This window comes from Vicia villosa, linkage group LG3, assembly GCF_029867415.1.
Source record: "Vicia villosa cultivar HV-30 ecotype Madison, WI linkage group LG3, Vvil1.0, whole genome shotgun sequence".
Taxonomy (NCBI): Eukaryota; Viridiplantae; Streptophyta; class Magnoliopsida; order Fabales; family Fabaceae; genus Vicia; species Vicia villosa.
In genome coordinates this window covers 212,616,885-212,627,410 of record NC_081182.1, presented here as the reverse complement: position 1 = coordinate 212,627,410, position 10,526 = coordinate 212,616,885, and the positions used below count along the sequence as shown (strand labels likewise).

Here is a 10,526-nt window from a genome sequence, read left to right as displayed (position 1 = left end):
GCTCGGGTATCTTTCAACCATCCATCCAGGTAAACTTGGTTAGAGTCAGAGGCTGATTTTTCTTTCTCTGCTCGTGTATCTTTCAACCATCCATCAAGGTAAACTTGGTTTGAGTTGTGAATACAATATCACACTCACAAAGATGTTTTTGATTCATGGCAAACTCAACAAGCATACAAGGAATAAGGCACAAGCAGAAGAACTCAAAGAAAAGCAAGCATTGGTCACTCATAACAGAGCAGGTCGACCTACTATGCATACAGGACGACTCAACACAAGCAAAATAAGAGGATATCAGAAAAACAGCAGTCAGGTCGACCTACTCCCAACACAGGTCGACCTAAAATGAAGAAATTTACATATCATTCTGTTAGGTCGACCTACACAACAACTAGGTCGACCTAATCTGAGGAAATGTCCCCAAAACGCATCTGAAGTGGATTCTGGTCGACCTACTTCTTTAACAGGTCGACCTAACTGGGAACAAATGACATCCCAAGGATATGCAGCTCTGTTAGGTCAACCTAAGCACCACAAGTGGTCGACCTATCTGATCAAAAATGCCAAAATTTCTGGTTTTCTCTGCTCCAACTGATAAGCTCTCATATATATTGTCCAAGATTCAATTATTGAAAAGAACACCAACGACTGAAAGATACACAAAGTCTTCTCATCTTCGTTCTTCATCATCTCCAACACAATTACACATAATCATTCTTGCGTTGAGGGTTAGTGATCGAGTTTGATAACGTCCATGGAACGGAATTGAAGATTCCTAGTGGGTGAAGATTTGTGGGGTTTTTGGTGAATAAATTCCGAGGGTTTTGTCCTCCAAGATAGGTGTTTCTTGGGGGTTTTTATCAAGAGGTTTCATCGAGGATCCATCTGAGTGTGAAGATTGAAGAACAAGGGTTCAAGGCAATTCAAGACACTGCAGAAAAGGGATCAAGTGAAGCTCTTGGATCACCTTGATCTGGTTCAAGATTAAGGGGGAAGAAGATTCAAAGGATCGACAAATTCGGTTTATTTTTTATCGCTTTGTTTTCTTCTTTGTATAAACTGCTTTCAACATTAATGAAAGATTTCCCAATTTCAATTTGGAATTGGGGGCAGACGTAGTCGTAGCGAGGACGATCGACGAACTGCCTGAACAAATATCGTGTTCTTGTCGCTTTTATCTTTTCATTTACGTTCTGTTCATATTTAGCCATAATTGCAAAATTGATTAACGATTCAAGTGTTAAAATTGTGAATTAAGGTTCTGCATAAACATCACAATTCACCATATCTTGAATCATCATCAATTTGAACATTATCACCAAGTGTTTGTCTTTTTGCTTATTCCATTATTACTGCATTGCAAATCAAAGTTTGTCAATTTAGAAGTTAATTGATTTTCAGCTGTGAAACGTATTGATTCGATAACATATCACTTCATCGTTAATCTCAATTATCTTGTGGTTTTGTCACATATACGACCCTTGCAATAACGGTCCGGAATAGACGCAAGTCGATTCAGAACCGCTTTCGCTTTAGTTCGAAATAATTCCGAAAAACTCTGTGAGATCTATTCACCCCCCCTCTAGATCCTCAGGCCAGCGTCTAACAAGTGGCATCAAGAGCTCTGGTTTATTCCGTGCTACGTGAAACACTTATTGGAAAGATGGCTTCTGGACCTAAAGGGGCTCACAATAGAGCTCCAGTTTTCAACGGTGAAAACTATGGCTATTGGAAGGATTGTATGTGTGTCCACATCAATGCAATTGATAGGAACATCTGGACAGCTATTGTCAATGGTCCCTTTCAGATCACCATGACAAATGCAGCTGGTGCAGTTGTTCCAAAACCAGAAAATACTTGGGATGCTGAAGATGAAAAGAGATATGCATACGATTGGAAAGCGAGAAACATTATAATCTCAGCTCTAGGAGTTGATGAATACTATCGCGTTTCCCATTGTAGATCCGCTAAAGCTATGTGGGACACATTGCAAGTTGCCCACGAGGGAACGGATGATGTCAAACTAGCTAGGATCAACACGTTAACTCAAGAGTTCGAACTGTTCCACATGGAAGATGGTGAATCCATCGAAAACATGCAGAAGAGATTCGTTCACCTGAAAAATCGGTTAAATTCTCTTGATAGACCTGTTTCCAATGCAGTTGCCACTAACAAAATCTTAAGATGCTTGAACAGGGAATGGCAACCCAAGGTTACAGCAATAAAGGAAGCAAATGATCTAAACACCTTAGACATTACCACTCTCTTTGGTAAACTAGAGGAACATGAACAACACCTTAAATGCCTTGACATGCATGAGAAAAGGGCAAAGAAAGAAAAGAACATGGAGAAAGAGGTAGAGAAGAAGTCAATAGCTCTAAAGGCTTCAAGCTCCAAGACCTCAAGACAAGAGCTAGAGGATAGTGATACAAGTGATGACGAAGACTCCGATGATGAGGAAATGGGGCTGTTTGTGCGAAGATACAACAAATATCTAAAGAAAAATGGAGCAAAACATTCTGACAAAGGCTTGATCAACTATAGAAAGCAATCAAACAAGTTCAAACAAGATGACAACAACAAAGGAAAAATCAAAGGCCCTTGCTTTAATTGTGGGAAAGCCGGTCACTACAAACCGGATTGTCCATACCTTAAGAAGGAAAAAGAGAAGAACCAAAGCAAAGGTCATAACAAATCTAAGAGAGCCTACATAGCATGGGAAAGTGATTCATCTAGTGAAAGCTCATCAAGCGATGAAGAAAAATCAGCAAACCTATGTTTTATGGCTCATCAACACAAGAAAAAGAAAGCTGTAAGTCATCTTAAACCTGAACTTGTAGATAAGGTATCTCATTCTCAACTAAAACTTGCTTTTGAAGAATTACATAGAGATGCAATTAAAGCTTTCAAACTTTTGGCCTCAAATAAGAAAATATTTTCATATCTTGAATCAAAAGTTGAGAAAACCGAAAAAGATATGGAAGCTTTAAAACAATCTATGCCAGACATTCAAAAGGATAAAGTTGAAATAGATCCTACATCATGGTTTGGTTGTGAGACATGTCACATTTGGCAAAAAGAAGTAAGAGATCTAAAAGCCAAGTTAGACAAGGCTCTACAACCAAAAGTGACTTTTGCGGTTGATCCAAATAAGTTCAAAAGATCGTATACTCCTTTATATAGTAAATACACTTTTGTACCAAAAGTATCAACTAGCAAAACAGCATATTCTCATCATATTACCTGTCATTATTGTTGCAAAAAGGGTCATACCATTGAAAAATGCAAATTTAGGAGGATTTTAGTTCCTAAAGGAGTATTTCAATGGTTGCCTAAGTGCAACAACTTCTGTACTCACCACCTAGGACCCAATGAAGATTGGGGACCTTCCATTCTAAATTAATTTTGCAGGAAAAGTGTCTTGACATCGCCGAAAGGTGGTGGTTCCTTGATAGCTGATGCTCAAGACACATAAAGGGAGACATATCACTTTTGGTATGTCATCTATGAAGAACTATTCTTGGCAAAGGAAATGTAGGTGACCTGGCCACCACTAATGTATAAGATACATCACAAATACAAGTTAACCCGAAAAACACAAAGGACGCATTACTTGATGAGCATTGGCTAATGGCCATGCAAGAAGAATTAAACCAATTTAAACGGAATGATGTTTGGGACTTAGTCCCTCATCCGGGAGATCATCAAGTAATAGGCACTAGATGGGTTTTTCGTAACAAACTTGATGAAAACGGCGTTATTACTAGAAACAAAGCTAGATTAGTTGCCCAAGGTTATAATCAAGAGGAAGGTATTGATTATGAAGAGACATACGCTCCTGTAGCACGTCTCGAAGCTATTCGTCTCTTACTTGCTTATGCGTGTTCTAAAGACTTCAAACTATTCCAAATGGATGTTAAAAGTGCCTTTCTAAATGGCTATATAAATGAAGAAGTCTATGTTGCTCAGCCACCCGGCTTTGAGAATTACATGTATCCAACTCATGTTTATAAGCTGAAACGTGCTCTATACGGTCTTAAACAAGCACCTCGGGCTTGGTACGAACGTTTGAGCAAATTTCTTCTTAGTCAAGGGTACTCTAGGGGTAAAGTTGACACTACTCTCTTTATTAAAAGAAAAGATAAAGATGTTCTCTTAGTTCAAGTTTATGTAGATGATATTATATTTGGGTCGACTAATGCAAAACTTGTCAAAGATTTTTCTAAGCTTATGCAGAGTGAATTTGAGATGAGTCTCATGGGTGAGCTAAATTTCTTCCTTGGCCTACAAATCAAGCAACTCAGTCATGGAACGTTTGTGAGTCAAACTAAATACTGTACGGAGCTGCTCAAAAGATTTGGAATGAGTGAAGCGAAGGAAATTGACACACCTATGGCAACAAATACTAACCTAGACAAAGATGAGAAAGGTAAAGAGGTTGACGTGAAATTGTACCGAGGTATGATAGGTTCACTATTGTATCTCACTGCCTCAAGACCAGACATTATGTTTAGTGTGTGTATGTGTGCAAGATATCAATCTTGTCCAAAAGAATCTCACTTAAAAGCTGTCAAAAGAATTCTGCGATACTTACGTGGAACTCCTACATATGGCCTATGGTATCCAAAGGGAAATGAGTGCTATTTGGTAGGATTCTCTGATTCAGATTTTGCTGGCTGCAAATCCGATAGAAAAAGTACCAGTGGAACATGTCATCTATTCTCAAATTCATTGATAAGTTGGCATAGCAAGAAACAAGTATCGGTTGCATTATCTACAGCTGAGGCAGAATATGTAGCTGCTGGAAGCTGCTGTGCACAAATATTATGGCTCAAGCAACAACTTCTTGACTTTGGTATTAAGCTTGATCGTATACCTATCATGTGCGACAACACAAGTGCCATAAACTTGAGTAAAAATCTTGTCTTACACTCACGAACCAAGCATATTGAAATAAGACATCACTTCCTACGAGATCATGTAGAGAAAGGAGACGTTACATTTGAACATGTAGAAAGCAAGAAGCAACTAGCTGACATCTTCACCAAACCTCTAGCAACGGAGCAATACTTCAACATTCGTAGGGAATTAGGGATACTCGATATCTCTAATTTGGGCTAATTACGTTTGTTCTCTCTTAATGTTATTCCTTTACTTTATATCTATATTTTTCTGCTAACATTTCTGTTAGCGTAAAGGTAGTTCATTATCAAGCCAGGCGTCATTCCACATTGACTAAAGGCTGCCACTAATGTTGACACCTACATATTGAGAAAGCGGTAACATAACTGTTGTTCACTTCCAAAAATATTATTGATACTATAATATGCTATCAATTAACATGCTTATAGTGACTTCATACATATATCTCTCTTGCTCATGTATGTGTTTCATCTTTAATGTACCTTTAAACATATTTGGCTCTCATGCTATCACTATCTATCTTTTATCTACTAAACTATGAATGCTAGCGTTTTATCTATGTTTCTCTCGTTACTCTCCCCTTCTGTTTTTCTTGTATCTCTTTTGATGTTGTCAAAGGGGGAGATAGATGCTGAGTGTACGGGGGAGCTCAGCTGAGTGAATAGATGCTGAGTGTACGGGGGAGCTTTTACCACTTATTGCCAAAGCTTCTACTATCGGTTTGCCATCATCAAAAAGGGGGAGTATGTGAATACAAGATCACACCCACAAAGATGTTTTTGATTCATGGCAAACTCAACAAGCATACAAGCAATAAGGCACAAGCAGAAGAACTCAAAGAAAAGCAAGCATTGGTCACTCATAACAGAGCAGGTCGACCTACTATGCATACAGGACGACTCAACACAAGCAAAATAAGAGGATCTCAGAAAAACAGCAGTCAGGTCGACCTACTCCCAACACAGGTCGACCTAAAATGAAGAAATTTACATATCATTCTGTTAGGTCGACCTACACAACAACTAGGTCGACCTAATCTGAGGAAATGTCCCCAAAACGCATCTGAAGTGGATTCTGGTCGACCTACTTCTTTAACAGGTCGACCTAACTGGGAACAAATGACATCCAAAGGATATGCAGCTCTGTTAGGTCGACCTAAACACCACAAGAGGTCGACCTATCTGATCAAAAATGCCAAAATTTCTGGTTTTCTCTGCTCCAACTGATAAGCTCTCATATATATTGTCCAAGGTTCAATTATTGAAAAGAACACCAACGACTGAAAGATACACAAAGTCTTCTCATCTTCGTTCTTCATCATCTCCAACACAATTACACATAATCATTCTTGCGTTGAGGGTTAGTGATCGAGTTCGATAACGTCCATGGAACGGAATTGAAGATTCCTAGTGGGTGAAGATTTGTGGGGTTTTTGGTGAATAAAATCCGAGGGTTTTGTCCTCCAAGATAGGTGTTTCTTGGGGGTTTTTATCAAGAGGTTTCATCGAGGATCCATCTGAGTGTGAAGATTGAAGAACAAGGGATCAAGGCAATTCAAGACACTGCAGAAAAGGGATCAAGTGAAGCTCTTGGATCACCTTGATCTGGTTCAAGATTAAGGGGGAAGAAGATTCAAAGGATCGACAAATTCGGTTTATTGTTTATCGCTTTGTTTTCTTCTTTGTATAAACTGCTTTCAACATTAATGAAAGATTTCCCAATTTCAATTTGGAATTGGGGGCAGACGTAGTCGTAGCGAGGACGATCGACGAACTGCCTGAACAAATATCGTGTTCTTGTCGCTTTTATCTTTTCATTTACGTTCTGTTCATATTTGGCCATAATTGCAAAATTGATTAACGATTCAAGTGTTAAAATTGTGAATTAAGGTTCTGCATAAACATCACAATTCACCACATCTTGAATCATCATCAATTTGAACATTATCACCAAGTGTTTGTCTTTTTGCTTATTCCATTATTACTGCATTGCAAATCAAAGTTTGTCAATTTAGAAGTTAATTGATTTTCAGCTGTGAAACGTATTGATTCGATAACATATCACTTCATCGTTAATCTCAATTGTCTTGTGGTTTTGTCACATATACGACCCTTGCAATAACGGTCCGGAATAGACGCAAGTCGATTCAGAACCGCTTTCGCTTTAGTTCGAAATAATTCCGAAAAACTCTGTGAGATCTATTCACCCCCCCCCCCTCTAGATCCTCAGGCCAGCGTCTAACATGAGTTAGGGGTGGACTTAGCTTTCTCAGCTCTAGTATCTTTCAACCATCCATCAAGATAAACTTGGTTGGAGACAGATGTAGATTTTGGTTTCTCTGCTCGAGTATCTTTCAACCATCCATCAAGGAAGACTTGGTTGGAGTCAGAGGTAGATTTTTCTTTCTTTGCTCGGGAATCTTTCAACCATCCATCAAGGTAAACTTGGTTTGAATTATGGGCAGACTTTTCTTTCTCAGTTATGATATCTTTCAACCATCCATCAAGATAAACTTGGTTGGATTCAGCTTTCTCAGCTCGGGTATCTTTCAACCATCCATCAAGGTAAACTTGGTTGGTGTCAGAGGTGGATTTTGCTTTCTCTACTCGAGTATCTTTTAACCATCCATCAAGGTAAACTTGGTTAGAGTCAGAGGTGGATTTTTCTTTCTCCCCTCGAGTATCTTTCAACCATCCATCAAGGTAAACTTAGTTGGATGTAGGTGCAGACTTTACTTTCTCAGCTTTGTTATCTTTCAACCATCCATCAAGATAAACTTGGTTGGATTCAACTGTAGATTTAGCTTTCTCAGCTCGGGTATCTTTCAACCATCCATCAAGGTAAACTTGGTTGTAGTCAGGGTTAGATTTTTCTTTCTCAGCTCTGGTATTTTTCAACCACCCATCAAGGTAAACTTGATTGGCGTCAAGGGTGGATTTTGCGCTCTCAGATCGAGTATCTTTCAACCATCCATCAAGATAAACTTGGTTGAAGTTAGAAATGAGTTTTTGGTTCTTCAATGGATTTTTGAGCCAACCATCAAGATAAGACTGATCAACTTGTTTTTCTTCTACATTCTCTTGTGGAAGTTTTATATATCTAGCAAAGCTTCCTTCTCCATTCTACAATACAATGAATAAATGCATATTAATGAGTAACATTTGGATGATATATATGATAATAAAAAAACTCAAGTATTTTATGATACACATTATGCTGCATAGTTACACGTTCATCATAGTAGATAGATACTCATCATAATAGATGGATACATAATCTAAAATGACAATTAGAGAAAAATAAATTTTCTAATTTTCATTATGGAAAAAACCTTATTTTGTCAAATCAAATAGAACAGTTTGATTGTGAGGAAAAGTGATAAATACAAATAAAGATGAGAAATGATAGATTTATGTGAATAAGTGATGAATAATATAATTTTAAAAGATACAATCATGTAAAGTTAATAATTTACAATCAACAAGAGCAGGAGAAAAGGGAGGAGAGACAAAACAACTTTGTGTGTCATTTTTTTCTCTTATGTTATTGTGGAAAAACTGTTTTAATGTGAAAGATGCATTTGAAGTGAAAATGAGTTGAGCTATTTATAAGAAAATGGAAAGGAAAAGTACAAATAATAAGGATAGTAAGGTTTTGTTTGATGAAATTATTTTTTAAAAATAATAAACTATGTGTTATACATTATTTAAAAATATTTATTAGTGAATAAAAAGAAAAAAGAATAAATAACGAGGACACTAGGCTTTGAATTGCAAGATTACATTTTTATTTTTTGTTTATATGGTATAATTTATAAAATTATTTGTGTCTAAAAACAATTTATTTAGTAACTGTTATTTTACACATTTTTTTGGTGCGTTTGTTTCGGAAAAAAATAATTGTTTTGTTTAATATCATGTATATTTTTTAATTTGAAGCTCATAAACGAAAGTCTTATATTTTAAAATTAATAAGGTTTGGAAAAGCTATTAGAATTAGTTTTTTATTTTAAATTAAAATTGATTCTCTAAAATCTTAAACAAACTTATTAAAACGATAAAAACAAATTTTTAAGAATCTTGATCAAACATAATTATTTTGATAAGTTACTTCAAGAAATTTAAAGTTTCAATTTCTTTTAATTTATAGAAGTAGTACTCCCTTCGTCTAATTGAACAATGTGCGATTCTTAAAAATTGATTAGATATATTAATATTAATGATAAAATTAATATTATTTACTAAAATATTTTTATTAATTGTAGTTAATAGATTAGTTGAATAAAATAAAACGTGATAAATAGAAATATAAGAGTGAAAAAGTAATAATAAATGTTATATTAATATTGTAAAGAGATAATTATTTTAAAATATAAAAAGAAAAAATACAAATAAAACTTTTTTATGAAATGGAAAAATTAATAATTATCTTAATTTTAGACACATAACAATTGTGACCTCTTATTCTAAGTTGAAATACATTATCTGACCTAATAATATCAATGACCTAATAATTGTTGGAGGCAATTCGGATGGTTAGTACAAGTAATTTTCAACTCTATCATTCAAGGGTGAGTCTATACGCAATATCATTCACCTGTGAAAAATACTTTCGATACAAGTAAAAATATTTTATATTTAAAACACACTTTTGTGAAAGACAAACCACATATTCACTCAAAACCTTTAAATAATATTCTCACAGTTAATTGATCAATGGTTTTAAGATGAATTAGAATTTACATATTTCTTCTTAGACAAAAAGAAGTTATGTATTTCTTATGATTTCGATTTTAAAATTAATTAAACTATTTTAATAGTTAATTTTTATAAGTATTATAAATTTCATGAGTTAATTTGAAGAAAAAAATCCAATGATTGAATTTGAATTTGTTAGACGCTGGCCTTAGGATCTAGAGGGGGGGTGAATAGATCGTTCACAGTTTTTACGGATTTAAATGACTTTTCAGCGGAAGTGATTCTGAATCGACTCGCGTCTATTCCGAACCACTATCGAAACGATTATATATGTGTTTAAAAACCAGTCAAAGACTTGAGGTAAATGATAAGAGTATATGTTGCAGAATCAAAGCGTTTCTCTTATTGAAAATCAGATTAACTTTTTGTATGATGGACAATGTTTGCAATGCAGTAAGAGTGATAGAAACAAATATACAAACACTTGGTGATAATGATCAAATTGAAGGTAATTCAATGTGTGGTGGATTGTGATGTTTGTGTAAGTTCTTAATTCACAATCTTAACACTCGAATCGTTGATCAATTTGCTATTATAACCAAATATGAACAGAATGTAAATGAAAAAGTAAAAGCGACAAGAACACGATATTTGTTTACGCAGTTCGTCGATCGTCCTCGCTACGACTACGTCTGCCCCCAATTCCAAATTGAAATTGGGTAATCTTTCATTAATGTTGAAAGTAGTATATACAAAGAAGATAACAAAGCGATAAACGATAAACCAATTATGTCGATCCTTTGAATCTTCTCCCCCCTTAATCTTGACCAAGATCAAGGTTATCCAAGAGCTTCACTTTGATTCCCTTCTGCAGTGTCTTGATTCCTTGAAATCCCCGTTCCTCAA

General features: G+C 35.7%; 1 protein-coding gene across 1 annotated transcript; it reads right to left on the bottom strand.

Moving 5' to 3' along the window:
• Window positions 1–7,172: 7,172 nt before the first annotated feature.
• Window positions 7,173–8,529, bottom strand: LOC131657308 (uncharacterized). The gene is made up of 2 exons (XM_058926721.1): window positions 8,399–8,529; window positions 7,173–8,045 (listed from the first exon to the last, which is right to left on the bottom strand). The coding sequence occupies exons 1-2, from the start codon at window positions 8,450–8,452 to the stop codon at window positions 7,632–7,634; spliced, it is 468 nt and encodes a 155-aa protein (XP_058782704.1). The 5' UTR covers window positions 8,453–8,529; the 3' UTR covers window positions 7,173–7,631.
• Between the last annotated feature and the right edge of the window lie 1,997 nt (window positions 8,530–10,526).